Source organism: Polyodon spathula, chromosome 24 (genome assembly GCF_017654505.1).
Source record: "Polyodon spathula isolate WHYD16114869_AA chromosome 24, ASM1765450v1, whole genome shotgun sequence".
Taxonomy (NCBI): Eukaryota; Metazoa; Chordata; class Actinopteri; order Acipenseriformes; family Polyodontidae; genus Polyodon; species Polyodon spathula.
This window is the reverse complement of record NC_054557.1, coordinates 12,735,862-12,762,077: the sequence shown is the minus strand read 5'-3', so window position 1 is coordinate 12,762,077 and position 26,216 is coordinate 12,735,862. Positions and strand designations below refer to the sequence as shown.

General features: G+C 38.5%; 1 protein-coding gene across 4 annotated transcripts; it reads right to left on the bottom strand.

The window, feature by feature from the left end:
• Positions 1 to 670: 670 nt before the first annotated feature.
• On the bottom strand, positions 671 to 24,948 carry LOC121299117 (pro-interleukin-16-like). Of its 4 annotated transcripts, none has more exons than XM_041226667.1 (22): positions 24,767 to 24,948; positions 17,108 to 17,514; positions 14,934 to 15,070; positions 14,649 to 14,787; positions 14,027 to 14,173; positions 13,396 to 13,507; positions 12,682 to 12,833; positions 12,329 to 12,439; positions 12,008 to 12,122; positions 11,703 to 11,776; positions 11,373 to 11,601; positions 10,845 to 10,962; positions 10,601 to 10,733; positions 10,370 to 10,457; positions 9,391 to 9,896; positions 7,439 to 7,580; positions 5,655 to 6,729; positions 4,321 to 4,504; positions 3,133 to 3,234; positions 2,337 to 2,583; positions 1,819 to 1,953; positions 671 to 1,368 (listed from the first exon to the last, which is right to left on the bottom strand). In XM_041226667.1, the coding sequence occupies exons 2-22, from the start codon at positions 17,462 to 17,464 to the stop codon at positions 1,175 to 1,177; spliced, it is 4,497 nt and encodes a 1,498-aa protein (XP_041082601.1). In that variant the 5' UTR covers positions 17,465 to 17,514; positions 24,767 to 24,948; the 3' UTR covers positions 671 to 1,174. The 4 variants fall into 4 exon arrangements, with proteins under 4 accessions (XP_041082601.1, XP_041082602.1, XP_041082600.1 ...); XM_041226668.1 differs by lacking the exon at positions 24,767 to 24,948 and adding an exon at positions 20,373 to 20,849; XM_041226666.1 differs by lacking the exon at positions 24,767 to 24,948 and adding an exon at positions 20,243 to 20,366.
• Positions 24,949 to 26,216: the final 1,268 nt, after the last annotated feature.

Here is a 26,216-nt window from a genome sequence, read left to right as displayed (position 1 = left end):
TATATTTCTACTCTGATGCATTATGAGGATCAATGATTTACTCTGTTTTCTACTATAACAACCTTGTATAAAGATGGAAAAACATTGAGTGAAATAGTTCGCATCACTTGATTTTCAAGGTGTGGTATCCGAAGCATAACACTATGTAACACAATTTTTGTTCCTGGGTAGTAAGTGTTTACAGTATAATTGTAAATCTCAAAAAACTACTCACTTTTACATTTTTTGTAGTCATCTTTGTATTACTTTCGTATAAATACATGTTAATTTGGATTCATATGTTGTTTTTTTCTGACTTTATGTGAACGAAAAGACACACATTTGCCCATTTTCCCATTGGAAATAGTGATATTTTGAATTATCACTGTCCTGGTCACAAAAGCAAAGTTTGTGGGGAATAATAGCCATTTTCTATACTTTTGAGGCATAAGCAATTAGGAAATAACACTTACTACCCAGGAACAAAAAAAAATATTTTTTTTTGTTACACAGTGTAATCAACAAGTAGAGAGAAACATCATCTGTAATTGACAAAACCAGGACTGGAAGACCCAAAAAGCTGTATAACAAGGATGAGTAATACTTGAAGATAATATCCTTAAGGAATAAAAAGAAGACAAGTGTTGAATTGACAGCATGTCTAAGACTTTTGCACAGCAGTGTGTGTGTGTGTGTGTGTGTGTGTGTGTGTGTGTGTGTGTGTGTGTGTGTGTGTGTGTGTGTGTGTGTGTACACACACTTCCTTTCAGACAAGACCTGTGCTAATGATTTGGAATAAATAGCTAAGAGAAACCAGCCCACTGTATATTTTGGGTAGCTTTACACTCAAGTGGCAACAAGCTGTTAAGACTACCACCAGGAATGCTGTACCCTTATACTGGAAGTTTCATTGTTACTATTGTTCACTGGGGTCAACACTCTGGAAACATTTGAATTACATGAACAATGACACTCCTAATGTCCATTGTCTGGTGTCTCTACCAGATTTCGTTTCTCTGCTTTGAACAGTTTTTACATGGCTGTAGCTCAAGGTGGCCTTCATAGCTGCCCTGTGATTGGAAAACAAGCATTTTGGAGCTTTGTTTGACAACACACAGTGTCGTTTTCCTGCTGATTCCACGACAGCGACTGACTTACACACCTCTGTTTAAAATCCTGAATGTCGGCAGCTGTTTTATTGTTCTTCTGCTGTGGTCTCAGATTTGCTCACATCAGTTTTTCTTCTGATAACAGCTCTGATGGGACCCTCTGGTAGGGCTTTAATGATGTTCCAGGCTTCGAAACGGGTCAGTCCCTGCAGGGAAGCGCTCTGGATCTGCAGTAACTCATCGCCCGGCTGGATCCCCAAGCTCTGTTCAGTAGCGCCCCCTGAAAAGAGAAGCAGGAATGGAATGTTACTTTAGAATGTTGCATCACACATAGGGTTGCACACATTGTACTTCCTTGCTGTTTGCCAATGAAAAGATTTAATGTGCCAGTTTTTTTTTTCCACTTGAGGCAGTTAAGCACAGTACGATGCATATATTTTTAAAGTCTGAAATGTATAAGGAGCACTGCTATTTTGTACCCTAGTCACACTGCCTAAATAATGCACAATATCACAATATACTGAGTACGTCACTGTCATTCAGTTATTTCACAATGCCATTTTCAACACATGGTGGCTGTTGCCTCTCAGCTTTACTATTTGCTTGTATACAGAGAGGCTGAGCTTTCCCTTGTGACTTCAATATCCATTGATTTTGTGGTTTTCAGGATAATGATGCAAGTTTATCCTGCAGTTTACAAGCAGCGCTGCATTTCCTTCACACAGCTTACCTTTAAAGATTCTGTTGATGACAAGGGGCTTGTCTCCATAAATAGACCCTTTGCCTCCTTCCAAACTAAACCCCACACCCCCTGCGTTCTTCTCCAGCTCAACAGTGATTGTATCCAAACCCACATCCTCTGCAGCTGAAAGCATAAAGGATGATTCAATGGTGTACATTTATTTTTCCCCGTTTAATTCTCTTTCCTGTTATAAAACCCACACTTTGATCATTGCCTTATAGTGCCACCTGGTGGTGTCTATAGATTTACAGTCGCTGCCCGTGTTTATCTGGTTTAGATATCTCACTTCACAGATTTCGTCATTAATTTCAGTAGGTGCCCAGGTGATGTTTGTATTCTATATCATGATGGAGAGACAATGAGAGAGTCAGGAGGTCCCAGACTTGAATGCTGACAGGGAAACAGATCCATGTTTTTGGCGTGTTTGTGAATTTTGTTGCTCATGAAAAGTGATGCTGGACCTTGTGGTGGTTTGTGATGTGGACTAATGTCCCAATCTGACTTACCTGCCACACAAGCATTTTCAACAGTGGTCAAGCTGCTTTCACTGCTCTCGTCATTTCCTGTGTCACTCTCCTTTGACTTGCAAATAACGATGACGGCCTGCTTCTGCATCCTCGCCTGCCGGAGAATGGCTGTGCCCTCGCTGTGCGTCACGTCTTTAAGGGACTGCCCGTTAATGGATAACAGCTCATCCCCTTTCTGAATGGTTCCTTCCTGCGATGCTAGTCCGTTGGGAAATACCCTGTGTACCTGACATCATATGAATGAGATGTAAGATGCTAACAAGAGCACCATTTCAATACCTTTAATACAGTACTTTCAGCTGTTTCGTGCTATAGGGGTACTTATCTTTTCATTTATTGTAGATCTTTTTATTGGCTATGCACTTTTACTTAGATTTTATTGTTTGTGTGCTGACACCAAAATATGGATGATACCTGGTGATGTAAATGGTCATTTTTTATGGGATGGGGAAGGATGGAGACAAGCAGGCCTTAACAACAGACAATAATTGTGGTCTCATTGAATTATTATTACAGCTGCAGAGTACTGCACGCAAAGACACACACACACACACACACACACACACACACACACACACACACACACACACACACACACACACACACACACACAGGTTAGCTTTTTTGACTGCTTTGCTAAATTGAGGAAATAAGACAGATACTTTTCCCAGTGGTCATATAGTGTAGAAAAAACAACACAGGCTTCTCAGATACACATTCTCTTATTAAAACACAATCTACTGATGCAAACAGAACTCCTGATGATTATACTTACTGTGGTCACTTTATTTTCAAGGTCTATCCCACCAGCAATACTGAATCCCAGCCCGGTGCCTTCTTCTTTGTGCAAAATTACAACATGAATGTCTTCAAATTGCTGAATAACATGAAACACATTCAAATCATCCAGTATATTAATACTGTACATAAAAGTAGATTAATACCAAATATTACACTCATTGACATTCTTAAAATGTGGTTTACTGAGGTTCAGACTTGCAAGTTATCAGTTGTATATTTATAGTATGTGCTACTTCAATTAAAAAGCAAAGCTCTCGTCTAGGTATTTTATACACTGCATTAAAAAAAGCAAGTGGTGTCAAACTCACACTAAATGTGTTGTTCCATGGTTTCCCGGCCGCAATACTTACTCTTCTATGCAGTAGCCAATTTATTTCAATACCAGTAGACCAGAGTGCCTTAATAAACAGCAGCTGCTGCAGTTAACAATAACAGAATCACTCTATTTTGGCCATTTTTAAGGGATATTTGGTGTTTCTAAAGATTTTATTTCCAGGTGTTGTAACTAATGGAGAAGGCAACTGTAGCCGATTGACCTTTGCCCATTAGAACTGCTATCATGAGGGACATGGATGTGCTTTTAAAACAATGGAAACAGAGACGTTGAGAGCTACTGAGACACTTAAACCCAGCTGAAAGGTGAATACATTTTTAATAGGAACAGGAAAATATGTAACTGTTTCTTCATGCCGTTAGCCTTTTTGCTGCCGGAGGGAAACGCATAATGGGCACTTAGGGTTATAAGCTAATTCATCCTGATACAGTGTCAGGTGGAGGAAAAAGAACAGGCTGTTGAAAGCTGCAACACAGCAAATATTTAGTTTGTAAAGAAAGTGATCAAAGTTAGAACATATTGCAGTGCAACTCCTGACAAATGTTTATATATAGAAAAGAGCACTGCACTGAATGACTCATGAGCCTGTTTTAACTGATAAAAGGACACCATCTTTCACATTCACTTGATGTTCACGTGTCTTCAGACATTTCTTATAACGCTTAATAAACTGATGGGTCTGTTCGCTATCAATTTTTTAAAATCATTAAACTAAGTTTGGTCAAAATTGACTGTGCCAGACCTAGAACACGGTACAGAATGGAACGTTTATTTAAAGGAGCTATACAGACTCCAAAGAAGTGGAGAAGACAACAGGAAGACTTGTACCTTCAGCGTTTCTTCATCCAGAGCCTTCACCTCCTCTATCATCTTCTTGATCTCCTCTGCAGGAATGATGGAGATGAGTGATTGGGCCGAGGCTGAGGAGGAGAGGGACGAGGTGCGCTCCCTCTTCCCGTCCTCTCTCTTCTCGTCCGCCATGCTTATCGTGCATTCTCTGAACTCTGCCAGGCTATTGGGGAAGGAAAATGATTGCTTTAGCATTCTGCAAACCTTACAGGAGCAATAACCAAGACTTTCAAATACATTTTCTTACTGCTGGTCCACTTTTCATTGTGAGGATTTTTTTTTTTTTTTTTTTTTTTTTCTGTTAGCTTGCATTTTTTTTACTTGCTGCAGGATAACAGATTTTTGGAATTGCAATTCTAACAGATCCAAATATTTATAATGATGCTTCCTGGTAACGTGTCACTTGTGGTGCTGTACTGCAGGTCTTATGGCAGAAAGATTCCATTGCAGAAAGACCCTTGAAACTAACTTGACAGATTGCATATCCATAATTAAAGTAAATAAAAGAATCAAAAGATATTCAACTCAGGAAAAGGGGGCCAGTGATAATGTTTATCGAATTTAAATTTTAGTTTGTACTCCTTCTTCAGAGTAATAGTGAGAAAGCAAAACGGATAACGTTTACCTTTCTGTGGTGTCAAGTTTTGATGGATCATATAAGAAAGCATGCTCTCTTTTTGTGAATTATAGCAATAGACAGAAGCAGGAATACTAGAAAAGGATGTTGTTTTTTCACAAAGCTTTTACTCATGAGTAGTGAGATAACAAACAACTGAATTTCAACCTTTCAAATTTAAATCCATCAAAATGCACTGTAAAATATTTTTTAAATGACTTGTGAGTTAAAGCTTTGGGAATAAGACCCAATGTTTTGTTCGGAGATTAAATATTCGACACTGCAATGCTGTCTGAAAATATTTTATAGGACTATACGAGGTTGAATTTGTAAAGCCATTTTTCTCGACCAATTCTTAGTATCTGATCTGGGTCACGTCCACAGGTGAATATAAGAGTTTCAGGTGCAAAATAAATACCAAAAACAAAAGATTTAGTGATGCCAATTTACATTAACATTTTCTCCACAGCATAAAAAGAATGAATGCTGACCATTTTAAGTAATTTAAATTATACTGGAAATTTAATATTTGCATTTGAACTTAGGACTGTTCAAGCACTTGCTGTACATTTGTTAGATTTAAAATACCCAAGAACACAAGCAGAGCCTACTTCTGATAACAAGAAAAAACAAAACTCATTCCTGTTGGTAAAGTGGTCACTAGAACCGGAGAAATAGGAACATATAAAAAACTTACCTGACAGAAAATCCCTTCTCAGCATGGCTCAGGTCAACAGCAGGTGACCCAGGGGTCTTGTCTGCCCAGGACAAGTCATCATCAGGAGCTGCTTGGGGGGATCCTGGAGAAGCAGACCAAGGGTTGCTGTGCCAGATGGATGGGGACTGAGGAAGGGAACGCATTGACCTCATTAACGCATGCGATACTTGATTACTGAACGAGAGAATTTTACAGAGGCTTTCTCCATCATAGGACTTCAGGTTGCAGGTTTCGGAGGATGGGGTGGTAGCCAATGGAAAGCTTCTTGTCCGTTGGCTGGGGGACTTGAACACCATGTTTTCTTCAGGTTCCAGCGATGCTGAGGAGGGCACAGTTTTTGTGCTGCTGCTTCTCCTGGGGCCATCCAATGGAGACACTGGCGGAAGACTGGAAGGTACCTCTGGCTCTGCTGCTGGGATAGTCACCTCTACTGCTGACTTGCTTTCACCAGGGGGGCTAACTTCGGCTGCTTTATTGGCAGCATGACAAGCAGTGTTGACAGCTGAAGTTGTGTCACTTCTGCTTGGAGGTTTGTCTACCAAGGGTAAAGACAGTGACGGAGCAATCCTTTTAGTTCCTCTTTCGGTAGATTCAGGGCTAGAGAATGTTTCAAAAGAGTTAATTTTCTGTTTGAATGACAAGTTGGATTTGGTCGAAGTATTTCTTAAACTCACACCAAACGTGCTTCTTGGATCTGGTGTGCTCCCGTCCTGAGGTTTGGTTGTTGCTGGCAGTTTTCCACTCTTTAACCCTTTCAGGCTCTGGCGAACCCAAACCGACTTTGGTGCCACTGGAGGACCTTTCTTAACATTCAGGGAATATTTTACAGCTTCAGCTCCATCAGGTGCATCCTTTTCATGCACGGTGGAGGCGTTCAGGTCCGGTTGCCCATTCTCCTGACTCATGATGGCACAGCTTGGTTGTTCCTCAGCACTGTCTGAAATCCTTACCCACGGGTCCTGTGTATGATGAGCCACAAAGAGATCCACGTGAGCTTGTCTTCTTAATGCTGGCCTTTTAGTTCCCGTAGAGAGGTTTGTGGGAGAACCAACACCTAGTTTGAAGCAGCCATATATTAAAATTATGAAGCCTGACTACATATAACCTTTGCGTTGTTGGAAATGGTAAGGGTCGGGGGGGCGGGGTTGTTATAAAAGAAGCCAGGAAAAATATGATTTCCCCTTTCTTGACAAAAAGCCTCAACAGCACATAGAGTTGTTAGTGCTGAGTGAAGCAAAATACTACCAATAACATTTGCTATTAACAGAGCCAAATCAAGAAAATGCTGCTTTGCAGAAAACATCTTAAGCTTATCAGTCTTACATTTAAAAAATTGCACTGTTCAGCAAATGCATGTCCTTTTTTTCAAAGGGTATTTCTAAATGTTGATGAATTAGCAATGAGGACAATTTACTGTAGTTCTATCTGGTTTTAGCAATCAAGTAGAGGAAACATTTGAAATGTTAAAAGGTTTTTTATAAAAATCGTTATTTTAAACCCTTATTACCATTCAAGAATGCTCAACAAGGACTGAAAAAATACTGACATGACTGAACAACTGATTACTGCTTTTTTTTGTGAAAGGCTTTGCATTAAACCTCATGAAACAGTCAAGGAAGCAATTACTATATCTTACACTTTTACCATTCCAACAAAAACAGCACCTTATACTACCATATTCTACAAGATACACCCAATTCATTTTACCTAAAGAATACATTATTTTTAAACGTGTTGTACATAGTGATAAAACATGTACGCACTTTGGTTTCTTTCTTCTTCTCGTAAAGGCTTATCTCTTGCAGTTTTAGAGAAGTGTCCAGCCTCCCCTGGTGATAACGAAGTCACGCAGACAGTGTTAGTGTGGACCGTTTTAATTCCTTCTGACACCAAGCTCACTGCTTCCTGTAACACAAACAGGAAACAAGACATGCTCTTAGCCCATTTGCACAGACCGCAAAAGCTACAGAAATGCATCCGTTCATCTCTCAGTTTGACATGCATCACCAAGGCATGCATTAAATAAACTGTATAGATTAAATCAATTCTGCAGGCTGAAATATAAACAAATGCTTATTATGCAACAACTGGATATGCAAATCTGAAAAGGCAGACATTAGTATTCACCTTGATTTTATTAATATCTGATATCCCAGCACAGGCATTTTGGAAAATTCACAAAAAAATCTTTGTATACAGTAGAGGAATCACAGTTGTTCCATTTTACTAAAATAATTTAAAAAGTCCAGATTTACCACAAGGGTCAGGGAAAAAATAAATAAATACATAAATACATCAAAATGGGTGTTGGGAGCCAATAAAAGGAAGTCCTTTTAAAAGTTGACTGTGGCAGACCTTGTGAAAGCATAGCAATGTGTACTAGAGCACACTGGAAGCATGGTAAAGCATGGGATTGTACAGTCAAGTGCATGCGTAGCAAAATCATGAGAAACTGTAACATTGCCAAGCAGATTTACCATAGTTCACTTTGATAAGAGGCTTGATAGCACATTTCCAGGGTTCTGATTTTTCTTGTAATTAAGTCAAATTGCTATGAAGTGAAGCACTGAAGCTTAATTTTGAATATTATGTTTTAATTCAGCTATGCCCCACACCCAACACCCTCCCCCCCTCCATTTATGCAAACACACAAATCAGAGAAATACTCAAACGTACATTTTTAAAGAGTAAATCAGGAATCTTTCTCAAAGCCATGAATAAACTGTAGAAAAACTAAAATATGTGAAAAAAGTTATACTTCACATAAAATTAAGATGCACAGAAAATGCATGCATATCATATGTAGTATACAGCTCCATTATCCACGCTTATCATTATGAAATAAAATTCACATTCTCATCTTTGTAGCCCACACCCTTTTTAACTGGTCGCTATAGACTGGGTTATCAGATATGATAATAAATACACACACACAACATTACATGAGTTTATTCTCAATAGGAAAACCTTTCCTCTGGAATTGAATGCCAGCTACAGCATATCCCATGTTGTATGAGCTTGGGTGTAATTCTAGACAAGTCTACACATTCTCAGTTTTAAGGTATGCAGATGCCTGGTTTGAGATGCTTGTGGATACAGGAAACAATCAGTCATGCTAACCACACTGCAATTTCTTTGAGCAGCCAATATGTCTTTCTTACCGACTTCTCTGTGTAACACTGAGCAGCAGTAAATGTCAATTTTAATTATAAAGGTGAATAGAATATAAAGCTCAGGCCCTTTTCTTAAACACAACAGTTACTGTGCTCTTGCTGTTGGTCGAACTACATCTGCTCTGGCAACAGCTAGTGTAAACATCCACAGACAAACCTTGCCTGTTCTGCACTGTGGTTTGAGAGGTGTTGTAACATAATGTTACCTTGCAGCCTTTTCGTTTCAACGAGTGTGTATTGTACATTGAAGTTGTTACAAACACAAGTTGAGAACTAACAGCCACACCGTGCTTTAAAGGAAATCATCTGTGCTTACAATGTCTTAAATTATATATCGCATCAAAATAACATGCATATTCACATAGCGATAAAGCTAGTAAGTATTAAAAGATTGAGGCTTTGCTTTGATAAAGGTAATGATAGTACAGAATCATTAGAAAGTGTATTTAACTCTAGGATCTCCTCGTCTACAGGTCGTCAATTTGATAACCATGCTGACATATTTTTATGCAGAATGGTTCATTTCTTTTATAAAATCCTACCTGGCACTTTGTAGAAGGAGGTTTCCAGTCGTTGGGTGAGTCTCCGTTCACACCTGCATGGTCAGAAAAATGCTCTTCCTTTGAATGCTCTTGCTGTTTAAAGTACCTCCTCGGTGGGGGTTTTGGCTTGGAGGATCTTGCAGTTTTGATAATGAAGTCTTTAGATTGTTGGCTGCAATGTTTGCTGTTAGGTATGTTGTAATCGTCTTGGTGAGGAGGGGATGGGTTGTTCTCCATAACCGACCAGCCCGGCGATCCAGCCACAGTGCTTTGCGGAGCCGTCATGGGCACGTCAACACTGTGGACCCTGCACTTCATGCCAGCTTGCTGGTTTGAGAAGCCTGAGCCCCCGTTCGAGCAGGGTGATCTGTGGTCGGAGCTTGTATCACTGCTTGAGCGCATCATCACCTTCTGGGATCTCCTGTTGTTCAGTTGACTGAAGCTTCTCTCCAAGCATTTTTCACATTTCTGCTTTCCATGAGAGCATGGATCATTTTTCTTTAGGGCTGAAAGATAAGTGGCAATATATATATATATAATATATATATATATATATATATATATATATATATATATATATATATATATATATATATATATATATATATGTTTTATATTAATAATATTTATATCTATAATATTATAACATTAAACAAAAATACATTCTGATTCCCTATTCATAAACCTTTAGGATTGTTTTATTGCAATGTTATTTTAAGGGCTGTTTTTAAAAGACATTCATTTAAACAGTGCTTTAAAAAATAAGAATACATATTTCATGCGAACTCGATTTAATTCATTTACATGGGCTTTAATTAAACAGTCCTTAACATTCCTTAAAATGGTTCTTAATAAATTCAAATAGTTTTATATATTTTATAAGAAAGAAACATGTTTTACTTTTGATCTACCGGTATAAAGCATACTCAACCTTTACCACCATACAATTTGAATGATTTAATAATGTTATTTTGTGTACCTTCTATGCTCCACTGACTCTTGACTTTTCTCAATTTGCTGTTTTCAACAGCTTGTGCAATGGCTTCGTTTAGCTGCTGTTCTGAAACCTAGAGAACAAATGATGATATTCTAGAGATAATTACTGAACAATTGTGTTGAGTGGGCTCTACAAATGAACTCTTTGTGTCATTATGAGAAAGCAAACACTTGTGGTCCCTATTGTACGAGAAGTCAAGTGCACTCTACCTACCTTTGGATCTGGGTGACGACTGATAATAACCTGGACAGGCCCCGGGTGGCATTGGCTGAGGACTGTGTAAACCTCATTGAGAGTCATGTTGTGAACCACTGTTTCATTGATTTCAATGATTTCATCCCCACCCCTGAAATGCACAGTCAAAAATGTTTTAAAGGCATGCATATGTCAAAAACAAAGTCACAAACAGGCAACTGAAATAAACTGTTCCTGAGGGGTGTGAACTAATAGGAAATACCTCAGTCTTCCATCCATGTGGGCCACAGAGCCAGGGGAGAGGGTGTGGATGTAAATACCAGGGTAGCCTTCACTGGAGGGGACACAGCACAGCCCAATCCCCAGGCCGACACCCATTTCTGAAGACAGGAGACAAAGTGAAAAGCTGCATTAAGCAAAAGATGAAATTATCGTGTAGCTTTTTTATTGCAGAAATGAGGATCCAAAATAGCAATATCTGTAATTTGCAAACACAAAGATGCATTTCAATCATTGGATAAAAGCTAGGTTAAGTGACTGTCATTACTAGTGAGGCCAAAGTCAAATTACCAGAGGCATCCTAGACCATCTCAAAAGGAGCAGCACTGCCAGTGGAAAGCACCACTTGTGCACAAATAGTGCATTTTCCAAATTCCAAATCCAAGCAGCTATGATATCATTCAAGCAATACCACCCCACCCCCTGTTTTCAAGGGCCATTAACAATAATGCATCCAGTTGTACTTTTTTACAAACCAGTTTTAACCTAGAGGGGTCAGAGCTTGTTTCACCTTTGTGCAAAGTGATATCCATCATGATTCTGTCTTTGGGCTTGGCTGGGCTGGTTAGGAAGCTGCAGTCTGCCAGCACTGGGCTGGAGCAGCTTCCCCGGCTGTTGATGGTGGCGCTGGAGCTGAGTGAGCGCGAGCGGCACAGGTGGGAGACGCCGGAGGAGCTGGTCGAGGCTCCGATCCGCAGGCTGGTCCGCACAGCCAGCGTCAGCAAGCCCTTCTTAGTTTGCTTCAGAGGAGAGAACAAAATGCAGCGCTCAGTAAAAACACAATTTTTGATTGTATTTTCTAAATGGCTATAAAATCGTGGATTTGCATTTTAGCACCTACCTTAAATTTCTTCAGGGCCTCATCGTGGGTCAATCCATGCAGTGACTTGCCATTCAACTCCAGTATTTCATCTCCTGTGATACATAAAATGCTGTTTGTACTGTGATCACTAGAGCCATAGTAAATATACAGTAAACCTGCTTAAAAAATGACTTCTCAGGGGTCCAAATAAACTGTGTTTAGCCTGAGAATGCTGCCGCCATGTTGGTTGTAAGTTTTCTTACATCTATTGTAACATAATGTAATGCAAACTTCACATCAAAACGTGCATGCAGAATGACATGTATGACTTTCTGCTACCGTACCTTCTTGTAATCTTCCATCAGCTGCCGCTGCTCCACCTGGGAAAATAGTCTTGACATAGATTCCTATTGGTCCATACATGCTGTCCTTTCCACCGACTATACTGAACCCTAAACCCTGACAAGCAATAAAGACCATTGAGGTAAATGCATCAGAATAAACGTTCATTCTTCAAATAAATGGGAGGAATATATTCAGCCCTCAGATATTACATTTACATACAAGTAGAGGAATATGTGACTGCCATTTGCACCCCAAATATGCATCTACAAGTAACACAGTAGAAAATAATAATGTCATTTGTTACAATAAAAACAAGTTACCTTGCCTTGACCCTTCATCAGAACGATATTAGAAATAACAAAGGCTTGCACGCTGCTGCTTGAGTTCACTAAGTGTGCCGAGCTTAAAGACCGAGTGGGTCTTGCAATAACCTTTTAAGAAAAAAAAAACAAAAAACAAAAGACATGTAATACGTAATGAACAAACAATGAAATCATGTACCGATCCTAGTGGCATGCCCTTATTGCAGTCCCCACTGTGCCTTTTGGCGCCAGCACAGATGGGTCTTTTAACCTTTAAATAGTCATACTGCTCACACAACCTTACCCAGCAAGACATAGAACTATTACAACTGTATACACATGTGATTTTTTTTTTGTTGACTGCTTCTTACCTGGGCAGATGCATTAGAAAACTCCAGCTGCTGGGAGAGTGCCTTCCTGTTGCCGTAGAAACCTGGATTTCCCTGTGTGTTGTTACTATTATACATCTCTGGTGTTTTAATGATAAGGGCATCTAAATCTCCAATCCAATAGGGATTGACACCTGTAACACACACAAGCGGAACACTTCACATTGAGTGACCCCAATTACACTGTAATTACACTGTCATTGCATATGTGGTTACAAAGTACGTATCTACAACCACATGTGCAAAAACAGTGTTATTACAAAAGACGCTAGCAACTGCCAACATTTCACACAACCATATTGTGTTACTACAGTGCAATGTAGTTATTGATTTTAAAAACACAAGTAACAAATCTGGTATACAGAATGTAATATTCTTCTACAAGCCTATAAAGAAACATCTAATTAACACTAGACTCCATTGATATTTAACTACCCTACACACACACACACACACACACACACACACACACACACACACACACACACACACACACTTCCTGGGGAAATGAGAGTTCACAATGAGTGATAATTGCTCAGGGTATTAACATGCCATTTTCTGGTGTTCATTTTGGTGTTCATTTACATGATTAAACTGGTTTACGTATAGTTTAGAATGTAGTATGGCGAGTTTAGCATGATTTTATGAAAATAGGAAGGGGTTAATATGTTCATATTTATTCAAATGCACACTTACTAGTAGAATTACTCCGAGTCCTTTTACAAGACAACTTGGTCTGGGGATAATTATCTGATTTTTCAGTATTACACTCATTGGATCCCTCCCCAGTCATGTCTGTGCTGTTTCTCTGCAAAACAGTTACAAAGATAATCAACCTTAAAACGCACATTGCATCTTGACATCTGTACTCTGTTAAACAAAGCACACGTCATTATAACTTGATGCCTGCATTCCTGTGCCTAGTCAACAATAGATGGTAAGTCTGTTTATGTACCACACAGTTGGCAAAGGCAAGCAAAAAGAAGTATGTTGGGAAAAAACCCCAGTAAATTCTTAAGACTCTATGGAAAAAAAAAAAAACACGTCAGACTGCAAACTTATCATGACAGATATTTCTAAGGATTAACAAGTTTAAGAAACTTGAAATTGCCTTTTCTCCGATGTCATGTGCACACCATTGTTTAGTTAATGTATGGCATTGTATGGATACAGTACATATTTTTGTGTGCAGTTAGCATTTAAGTTGTTCATTACAGATTTGGAAAGAAAATAAATGAATCAATTATGCTGATAGTGTTTTATTTTGAGAGAAGCAGAGTTGGTCAAAGAGAATGAGCCTGATTAAGAGTAAGGCAGAGGCAGCCACCTTTGGAGGAATGTCATTCCCAGCCTTTTCTTTATCAGTGATGATTGCCTGAGGCTGCTGGTTTTCCTTGTCGGTAGTTGGTGATGCAGAAACCGAGGTAGATCTGTTACATAAAAGCGACCCTTTATTTTCATCCACAGGACAAGTCTGTAAAAGAAAAATATAGAGAGAAATAACCCATGAACACATGTCATTATGCAAGTTATTCTTTTCATTTGGTCTTTGATGACTTAGCTACTGTACAGAGTTTCACGAAAATGTTCTTCCATGCATGTTTTATCCCTCAGAACAGACTCAAGAAGGCATTCTTTAATTAACTCAAGATCTTTATGAATAGGACCCAGTGTATCATAAGAAACAACACTTGGAAGCTGTGCAATGTTGCAGAGTTTAGTGTTATTGTCATTTTTTTTAAAATCCCACCTGTAACTCTTATCTGTCTGTGCACAAAAAAATAGTGAACATCAAATTAATTCTGAGATGCTCAGTCCTTTACAGTACAAATGCATGTTTATTAATCTGAAGACAAATATAATATTACTTGTTAATATTGTCACTAAAAGACTAGTAAAATTCAGTGATTGCAGTTAAAGGTTTCAAGTACAAAACAAAAAAAGCGTACCATTAACTTGTTGGAAACAACCAAATCCACTAGCCCTGTTGCTGCCTGGAGCACAGACTCAGCCTCATGTCTTGAGAGGCCAGTCAGGGATTGTCCGTTCACTGTCAACACCTCATCTCCAGGATGAAGGCGACCATCTCTGAATAGAGAGCAAATGATGTAGCAGACAATATAATGGTAATAATGCACTTGTAAATATAATCCAGAAAGCATGTACAAGGCTACAGAGAAGTTCAGGACAGCAGACCACCACCACTGAACTCAATGGTATAGACTGAGGTTTACCTATGTGCTGCCCCTCCGTTCATCACATGGCTAACAGTAATTCCTCTGTTTGGTACTGCAGAGGTGTCATTTGCAGAGATTTGAATCCCCAGACCTTCATCGCCAGTAGCCACACACAATTTCCAGATGCAGCTTTCCTGTTTAATAACAAGACACCAGTGGTATAAATATAAAGGCGCTTTTCTTTCAGGGTTAACCTAGGGTGCTTTTGTTTATATTTGGATAGAGTAAGTGGCCCTTCTCATGTTCCCATTCACACAAGTTTTCAATTCATTTAATAGCCATCAGTGTGTATGCATTAGAAAATGACCTCCCGCCCCATTTCCCGTAACGTTTGATTTCAATTAGATTCTGTCATATTGTAATTTTCCCTTAACAAGAATGTTGCATTTAAATGTTCAGCACATAGATTCTGAATGAATTGTCTGCTAAGTTTAAAGAGTTTTTCGATCAAGTTTTCTGCAAGGTGCTGTGAGAGCATTTAGGTATGTGTATTTGTGTATAACTGTGTATTTAAATATAGCAATAAGAGCAATGAGATGAGAACTTATTCTGTATTACGAATTCACTTTTAGTCATTTTAATATGTCTTCAACTCATAGCATTTGTTTTCCCAGCTGAAAAAAAATTATAAAGTTAATCCATTTTAAAGACTGTTGAAATCAGTGCAGCCTCATGTTTGACCATTGACTGTTGTTGTTTAGAAAAAAGCCTGTTTCCATGACATCACTGGAATTTCTTCTGCGATCTGCATCAAGATTTTATGCATAACTTTTCTCCCTCGGAGTTCCTTTGTGTAAACCCAGTAGATATTGCACCGTACGTGGCTATGAGCAGCGGACAATTACAATATATTGGGCATGTGGTCAGCAGTATCTGATTTGCATGAGAAATTGCAAGATAACAAACAAGAAAAAAAGATTAACTGGAAGCAACTTACAGTTCTTAAATACATTTCAAAATGTAGCAATCAGGAGTCTTTCAAGCTGCTTTCTCATTTAAAAAAAAAAAATCCAGCTATTTTTTGAGGGTACAGAGCATGGCCTTTGAAAGTCATAATTGTGAAATTATTATTATTTTTTTTTTTTTTTTTTTTTTTTTTATCCCAATTCAAAGGCCACAAGCAACCGTCCAACCACAAACATCAAACAACATCAATTACGAGTCTTATAATGGAAAAACAAAACCAAAATGACAAATATTCATTGTGCCTTGATCAATGTAATGTTTACAGAGCTGTTCTTTTCCAGTGTGTAAATACATCTTAACATACCGGTAAAATGCGAATGGTTCAAAAATTAATCCCACACTACAATTTATAACTTGTTAAAAGGATGCATATATTTACAACATAGAAGAAAAAAACACGAAACCACAAAATCCTAATTTATTTAAGCTGAATAGCTCATCAATGACTTATCAACCATCTACACAGATAACAACATCACTAACCAATAACAGGGCATATAGAGAAAGCACATTCCTGTAGAACCATTTATATGGCAAATGTGATAATGTTCTAATAACTTTCACATAGCAATTTGAATTATTTAACACTAGTTCATAATTCTGATTGAATACAGGACGTGTCTGATAGTGTATTGTTATTGTACTTGAGATATGTAACTTTAAGTTTGTAACCCATGCTAAATAAATGCCTAATGGATCTTTAAACTAGAATCTAACTCGAAGCATTATGCCCAATTAGATTGTTTTTAATGGCATAGTAAAACGAGACAACAATACAGACTATATTTTTATTTGACTTATTCTATTCTTCAAGAAACATACAAAATAAATATTGTATATAGAAAATGCATGTTTTAATTGTACTAATATAAATTATCTTCCTCTTGCCGACATTAGATAATTGAACCCAATTTATGAAGTGCACTGGATATGAATTTACTATCAGTTATCAGCAGTTAAACCATCATCATAGTGAATCCTAAGGAAAGGGTTCAACTTTCTGCTTTTGTAGAAAAATATAGAGATGTATTTTCACAATTCATTCATAATTAATATTAATAAAATGCTGATCTCAATTCTGCAAACTGGTTGTCTTTTAGAGAGAGAGAGAGAGAGAGAGAGAGAGAGAGAGAGAGAGAGAGAGAGAGAGAGAGAGAGAGAGAGAGAGAATGATGGATGGATAGTCCATTTTAAACATCCTGTACCTCAATGGAAAATGTTCTCCTCATATTCTTCTTGGCATATTCCTCATGTTCTCCTGTGGTCCTTTGTGGGTCACAAGCTTTGTGTTCAGCAGAGTGTGTTGTGGACACCACCTGTACCCTGGGGTTTCTTTCCGATCTTTCTCTCCCACCGTCTTTCTCGTTTTCAGCTGAATCGGGGTATTTTTCCTCAGGGCTCGATCCTTCGTCGCTGTTTTTGGAATTGCATAGTATTAATGACCTGGAAATGAGCCCAAGCTTCCGCGACCTCCTGTTGGTTTTGCCTGTAGCGCTTCTCCTCTCCGTCTTCATCGCAGGCCCATTAGCCTTCTTCTTGTGGTTGGTATAGCTGTGCGGCATGTCTGCTGATGGATTTCCTCTGCCCTGGCCAGCTAATGGAAAGAGACGTTCTGTAAAGCAATTAGAAAATTCAGTTAGGAATCCTGTTTCATAAGTGTTCTGAGAGACTGTTGAGACAGACTAGATAAAAGCTCTTTTCTTCCTTGCCTAGAAAGCACATGTTGTCTCATGACTTCCTATTAATTCCCATCTTGGAGTTTTGTACTTAGCGCAGGACTCTTTGCCTCCATTGACTCTTAGAGAGTGGATAATATGGGTAGGATTTAGTAATGCTGAGGGTCATGTGAGGTTTCTTGCAGACCTCCACCAATGCATTTCAATGGAATGGCTACCCCTTCTATTTACTCTTATTTGCCCAAATACTATACTACACCAGATTTGTAACCAGACCTAAACCAACACCTGATTTGTAGTTTGATGAAAATTGGATTGCTTTCCCACTGTAGGCTATAGTATTTGTAAAACATATGTTACCCATACCCTTATCAATAGCATTGAGCATCACTGATGTATAACAACAAAGCACAAAGGGGTTGAAAAATTAGCTCTTATTTTATACATGCGCTGGTTGACTGCAAGTAAGAAGCCAAATTAAGCATCATGTGTTTTGGGTTGGATGCTAGAAGAATGTACTTCTGGATATCTAGTTGAACCTGATTCATTTACAGTGTTTGTTTTATTTATTTTTTGTTAAACTAAAGGTTTTTAGTAAGCCATGATGCAGCTCAGCGAGAATGGCCACATCAGTACAATGTCAGCCAAACAGAGTCAGCAAGTAAGTCCGAAGGCGATGAGTTTTCTTAGCACTGAGGAATAGGGTATTCATTTATAAAGAAGAGGAGTGTGATCATTGAGATTTCCATACGGTTTAGTGTTTGTTCAATATGTTTTTGAGTATTTTTTGTTATGGGAAGATGAGGGGGTAAAATATCAAACCTAAATAGTAATTTTGGTTCAGGTATGAAATATCAGTGTTATGTTAACTAATGTATTCTTCAGCGTTTTCTTGTTGTTATATTCACATTGTATATCACACAACAACAACAACAACAATACCTTAGATAATCCTTCAATGTCATACCCATACCAAGAAGCTTTGTAAGCTGTCAAAGCTGTTACCGTCTTTACCTGATTCACTGGCTCCCCTGTGTTAGCAAGACCATTTCATTCTATCAGTTTCATATTGCGTTGTCTTGAGACAAGGCCTAGTATAACTGTAATATGTCATGCTGATGCCCAGTTTATTTAGAAGCACAAATCTAACCTTAATCTACTTTCTTTACAGCAGAGAACTTGCAATACATTAAATGGGGAGCTGAAATATTTTATCCTGCACAATCCACTCTTGTTTTAAACAGCTGGACATAAAAAAACAAAAAAAGAAAGTGTTTTTATAACGTTTATTGCAAAATGTGTGTTTTCCATCCAGCTCACTATACACACGCACACAGTGTTCTTTGATTCTTTTCCAAGTCCTAGTTATTTTGGCTTGTGCTCCACTACAGAGAAGTTGACAGCACTAAGTCGGTTTCCATTACAGACAACAGTCTCTGTCACAGCCTGAAAATGTCCTTTGCTCTCCATCAGAGTTCTAATAGAGTGCGGCAAACAAAAAGCTATAGTTATGCAAACTCTGAACCTTGCCACATTTAACAAACAGCACTGCACTTTCTCATCACACTGTCTTACTGGAAGTTTGTTTTTTTCTGTTTGGACTGGCTGACCATGCTGGCTAACCTCAAAAGTACCCAGACCAATGAATAATAAGAAGTGTTGCGTGATATAAACTATCAGTCTCAAAAGACGCTGACCTGTGAACTCATTAGCTGTTTATAAGCAAAAGCAACAGACTGATGAATAATTTGCCATTTAAAGAAACACATGTTGATTTTCCCATGGATTAGATGAGATACAAACCTTTTTTTCTTTAAGGAGGATGAATTTATGATGTGCAGGGGTGTGGCTGTTATTTCAGCTGAAAGGCATTATAACTGTAGCAGCAGCAGCAGCTCTGGTCCTGACATAATTTGGTCCGTCCAGCAAGGGGTGTAAGGATGGCAGTGTATTTGTGCTTACTTTTGAATCTGTGTTTTGTTTCCATGGCAATCTAATGCCTGTAGACCCTGAGACAACTTCTTAAAACGTGGCAGGTTTTAGAAGGACACTGAGCTCCAGTTTGGATTATATGGTTTAAATTCCCAGCAGTTACACACTGGCACGCTGGCACACTGGCACACTGACAAGCTGGCAGACTGGCACGCTGGCACACTGACATTCTGGCACACTGGCAGACTGGTATGCTGGCACACTGGCAGACTGGCATACTGACCCACTGGCATGCTGGCACACTGGCAAGCTGGCATGCTGGCATGCTGGCATGCTGAAATGCTGGCAAGGTGACAAACTGGCACGCTGGAATGCTGGCATGCTGGCACACTGGCAGCCTGTGGGATCATGAAATCCTTGAACAGATGCACAGATGCATCGTTTAAAATCCTAATGTATAAAAAGAGGGACCCTGGCAGAATATATCAGTATATATTTTAAAAATCTAGTCTTATGCATCTCTGCTTCATTGTGCCCCTTTTATACATGCATATATAATACACAGTACAGACACAGTCCTTGTCTCACCAGCCAAGATTAAAGAATAGCTCCAATGGCCCTGGTTGGTGGCTGGATTATCACAGTTGCATAAACAGCATAAACAGGATGAGAGTTAGTATTTAAAATAAGTTGTCATACTCCCTTAGCTTTAGATGCATTCCTTTAACTCACCTGGCATTGCTTCTCCTTTCAACTGACTCCTTAAACTCCATGCAGATACAATCCAAGCAAGCATATGCTCTGAGTAGACCTTTATGCAGAAGCACCCCAGAGAACACAATGTCATTAAACAATGCCTTACGTTTTCTCAGTTTTGCAGCAGGTGTCCATTTGCAGTGCAGCTTCTAGAGAAAGCGTCCTGTATTTGCCACTGCCTTCCACAATTTTAGCTGGCATCAAGCTGCTCACACCCCTTTCCCACTAAGCCAAAGAAACTGCAGCAACGTAATGTGTGACTCTACTTTTCCTCAATCATACTCCAAATGGAGTTTGGCCCATTGGTTCTTAAAATAAAATTTAAAAAATGACAAAAAACTAAAAAATAGACACATTCTTCCCCTATTTAGCACTGCTGTCTGAGACTGAGTTTCCTTTAAAACTCTGCGACTCTAACATTGACGCAACACAACAGTAATATTGTTTTGTTTCAAAACCTTAGCCAAGGCTTGGAAAATGGAACACACATGAGCCGGTGAGCTAGCAAGCAGGACAAAACCTCATTCATAGAAAGAAATGAAGCTAAACATCACATACAATACATTCACTTGAAAGCTTGTCAGGAGAAAAGCTGAATTTGGAAGAAACACAGTGGTTTATATTCCATTGACATGCAGTTCATTTTCTGAATGTTACCACACAGAGTGCAACTGGTACTGCTAAAGCCAGTTGTGTGTTGGCCATGCCCTTCACTTTCTGTTCCAGAACCTGTTCTAAATTCTGAGTTCATTCCAAAATAAATATGAAGACATGATTCTGTTATGCAATAAAGTATACATGTATAATAAACTTAACACTTTCTGTACATTTTGGGGGCTCTTGATTAACAAGAAGCTATTGTCATTATTCTTACTTTATATATGTTTGTATATATGTCTGTATGTGGGGGGATCTGTGAACAATGTATAGAAAATTATAGTGATGAAGGCATTATCCAAACAATTTGAAACGCTGTAGTTTAGTGTAAGATTGAGTGTTGAATATGTGGGAACCTGTCTAAAGGTTTCTGTGGTGAACCATGGTCGACTATACTGCTGCTTAGATCAGTCTCATGAATCGTTTGGAAGAGGACTAGTCATCCACCTAACCATGACCACAGTCTCCTGAGAAGACTGGGGAGGCTCAAGGGAAAATGGTTTTGTCATGTGAGAAGTTGTCCCAAATGTGGATCTTAAAAAGCAAAAGATTTAATACTTAATTTATTTATACTTTTCATTTATTTATATATAGTGGTTATTATAGTTAATAATATATGTGCTACAAAGAAAGAAATCCACTTATTTTAGTCCAACAAAAATGTATTCTGTTTGCCACTCCACAGGTATGCACAGCCTGGTCTAGTGCAAATGACTGCATAGTGTAGATGCACTGTCTAATTACCCTCCCTGTCCCAGCCACCAGACATCGTTTGGGCAGCCCACACCCAGTATGTTTTAAACAGAGCTCTGTTGAAAATGAATGCACTGACATGGTCTACAGTAGCTGTACTAAACCAGATACTGCTCTTAACTCCCTGTTGTGATGAAACAAAGACTAACAGAAGTAGATTGGAGTAAAATAGAGAAAACAACCACAGAAGAAGGATAGTTGTTCTTCAAAAATGTAGTACTAGAGGCGCAAAACAATTACATCCCTAAAGTAGACAAATCTAAATGTAAAACTAAATTGCCAAAATGGTTTAATAGATCAATTAAAAAAATATTCAGCGAAAAAAGGCACTTTATAGAGCATTAAAAAAGGACCAAAAAGAAAGTACGCGGAAAGAGTACACGGAACTGCAAACGCAAGTCAAAAAGGAAGTTAGAAAGTCCAAGAGAGAAATAGAAATGAACATTGCTAAGGGAGCTAAAACAAATTCCAAAATGTTTTTCCAATATTACAACAGCAAGAGAACATTCAAAGAGGAGATTAAATGTTTAAGAGATACAAATGGCAAAATCGTAGATAAAGAATAGCAAATATATTAAATGATTACTTTTCACAAGTTTTTACAAAGGAAGATACTGACAACATGCCCCACATGTCATCCAGTTCCTATCCAGTTTTAAATAACTTTAGCATAACTGAGGCAGAAGTGTTAAAGGGACTAGGAGCTCTTAAAATAAACAAATCCCCTGGGCCGGATGAGATCCTCCCAGTAGTACTCAAAGAAATGAAAGAAGTAATTTACAAACCGCTAACCAAGATCATGCAGCAGTCTCTTGACACAGGGGTGGTACCGACAGACTGGAAAATTGCAAATGTAATACCGATCCACAAAAAGGGAAACAAAACTGAACCAGGTAACTACAGACCAGTAAGCCTGACTTCTATTATATGCAAACTTATGGAAACTATAATAAGATCCAAAATGGAAAATTACCTATATGGTAACAGGGTCCTGGGAGACAGTCAACATGGTTTTAGGAAAGGGAGATCGTGTCTAACTAACTTGCTTGATTTTTTTGAGGATGCAACATCGATAATGGATAATTGCAAAGCATATGATATGGTTTATTTAGATTTCCAGAAAGCTTTTGACAAAGTCCCGCACAAAAGATTAATTCTCAAACTGAACGCAGTTGGGATTCAAGGAAACACATGTACATGGATTAGGGAGTGGTTAACATGTAGAAAACAGAAAGTACTGATTAGAGGAAAAACCTCAGAATGGAGTGTGGTAACCAGTGGTGTACCACAGGGATCAGTATTAGGCCCTCTGCTATTCCTAATCTACATTAATGATTTAGATTCTGGTATAGTAAGCAAACTTGTTAAATTTGCAGATGACACAAAAGTAGGAGGAGTGGCAAACACTGTTGCAGCAGCAAAGGTCATTCAAAATGATCTAGACAAGATTCAGAACTGGGCAGACACATGGCAAATGACATTTAATAGAGAAAAGTGTAAGGTACTGCACGCAGGAAATAAAAATGTACATTATAAATATCATATGGGAGATACTGAAATTGGAGAAGGAATCTATGAAAAAGACCTAGGAGTTTTTGTTGACTCAGAAATGTCTTCATCTAGACAATGTGGGGAAGCTATAAAAAAAGGCTAACAAGATACTCGGAAACATTGTGAAAAGTGTTGAATTTAAATCAAGGGAAGTAATGTTAAAACTGTACAATGCACTAGTAAGACCTCATCTTGAATATTGTGTGCAGTTCTGGTCACCTCGCTATAAAAAAGATATTGCTGCTCTAGAAAGAGTGCAAAGAAGAGCGACCAGAATTATTCCGGGCTTAAAAGGCATGTCATATGCAGACAGGCTAAAAGAATTGAATCTGTTCAGTCTTGAACAAAGAAGACTACGTGGAGACCTAATTCAAGCATTCAAAATTCTAAAAGGTATTGACAGTGTCGACCCAAGGGACTTTTTCAGCCTGAAAAAAGAAACAAGGACCAGGGGTCACAAATGGAGATTAGACAAAGGGGCATTCAGAACAGAAAATAGGAGGCACTTTTTTACACAGAGAATTGTGAGGGTCTGGAATCAACTCCCCAGTAATGTTGTTGAAGCTGGCACCCTGGGATCCTTCAAGAAGCTGCTTGATGAGATTCTGGGATCAATAAGCTACTAACAACCAAACGAGCAAGATTGGCCGAATGGCCTCCTCTCGTTTGTAAACTTTCTTATGTTCTTATGCTCTTAAGTGAAATCCCAGTAACTACACCTTTGGGAAGATTTTGTATTTTCTTATTTTCTTCTGTGTGTGTTGAGCTATTTTAATGGGCCCTACAAGCTGGTATTGAAAGAGGCTAATCCATTCAGTCTGCCCTAGTGTATATGCTATTTATCATCTGTTGAACTTAATAACATTACAGCAAATAGTAAATCATTACAGTTATCACAATGATATTTCATTCTGCATTTTTTTTACATGATTCCTTATTACTGACATGCCCTTCAAACACTAAAAACCTGCGACCCACAGGTCTTAAAGAGTTGTATGCTGACCTTTTTAAATGTATAGCTTACTATGATTCTGTGTGCTTTACCACACTTTCACTACACTTGTCTGTGCTTTTACCAGAGTTTACTACAGTAAACTTTTTATTAGGGGTTCAGTATATTGCATTTACTCTGATTTATTTTGGCAAAATCTTATCCCTATGGAAACAAATGTATGACATTTTTCTACAATTAAAAAAAACTTTAATAGGCTCTAAACATATAAATTACAAAACAAGTTGCTAATAAAAAAATAATCTATGCCTCGTTCAGCTATCCAGCTGTATGTTGGCTATGCCATTCACATTCTGTTCCCAAGCCTGTTTTAAATTCTAACAGCTGATGTCAAAACAGCAGGGCTTGAATTAGGAAATCCCAAGGAGTCCCAGAAAAGCAGGGTTTACCTGATCTGTTGACTTCACTTCCATCTTCTAAAGTAGAAAACTACTGTAGAACTTTGGAATCCAGCACGACATGCAGCATTGTATTATATCAGACATTCTGTTTCAACGACTAAAAAACAGACAAAACACATTACTTACCAGAGTTGATTATCTCCTTTACAAATGACACCCCTGATGCCTGTTGATGGAATACAGAGGAGGGGATGCATTGATTCCATTGTTTTTACCGCATGCCCAGTGAAATAAAAATATCTAGATGCATTTGTGTTTCAGGCTATGGAGCGTTATGAATTACAGTTTAACAATCTAGCTTTTCTACTCAGAAGAGATTTTTTTTTTTTCTTAACCCACTGCCAGAAAGTTTCAATGATTTAGATTGGGTACTTGCAACTACCGCCCTCCCTATTAGCAGCTGTGTATAAAGATGTTATTTCACTGCATTAACCACTGAGTTGTAGCCTTTTCCTGTCTCATAATTATTACATTGCTTTAAAAGCATAAACTCATGTTGGCCTTAAGAAAGTGTACCTCACAGTAAAGTACTGTGCCCAAGTTTATACATCACCCTACCTGATGTGTGTATAGATAGTATGTAGGCTAGGCTTGCAGTACTGTGTACCATCCATTCCAATATCCTTGGGAGACTCTTAAGTTGAGAATTATGTTTCAGCAAATGTTTGAATGCGCTTTTTGATTTATTTATGTTTGCATGAAGAGTGACAGGAACACAGGAGCATGGGGTCCTCTTATTGACATGAAAACACTAAAAACTGTGTGCATAGCTTTAATTTATATGTATACTTTTGTGTGCATGTGTATGTGTAACTCAGACAGCTGCATCGGTTAGCGTACAGTACATTTATAGGGTCTGCTATATATGTATAAAATCCATGCCAGCTTATTCATGAACAGTCCTAGTGTCACAGTGCTATGGCCCCCTTTCTGTTTATTTATCTAAAGAAAGTAGATGCAAGCCACCTCACCTTATAGGTAGGGATTCAAGTGATTCCACTGGGAAAGTTTTCCCTTTACAGTGCAGTTGATTAACCTAAATGAGCTGGAAAATCATAAAGCTCTTCAGTACTGCTGAAAGCCATGGCAGTGAATGCAGCCTGTGTAGCAAACAGCACTCTATGACTCATTGAGCAGACAGGAGTCCCAAAGCAAACAAAGTGGGGACAGAGGCTGAATTCAAGCTGCCTTGCAGCACCACAGACCAGAGAGGTTAATGATATATTCTTAGTGGAAGGTATTGGATATTGGGCTTTCATGTATTTGCTTGATCGTCCATTCGTTTTTCCACTAGCATTAATAACCTAGTGAGCAGAACATTACTTTTATTTTAGGATTTCTTTCTCACTATTATTTATTTTACACTTTTGTGTTTTGATTTTTGATTTTCTGATTAATGTTGCTGCTCTTGGCATCAGTGTAGCAGATATTGTACAATCAGTGGTTATCGGAGCCGCCCATACATTGTCCCACAAGCAAGTGGGGAGGAACACTCTTTTAGGATGTGAGGGAGCCGCCCAGTCTCTATCCCCATCCAATTATTCAACTTTCTTTTTTTGGCTGCTGGATGATATAC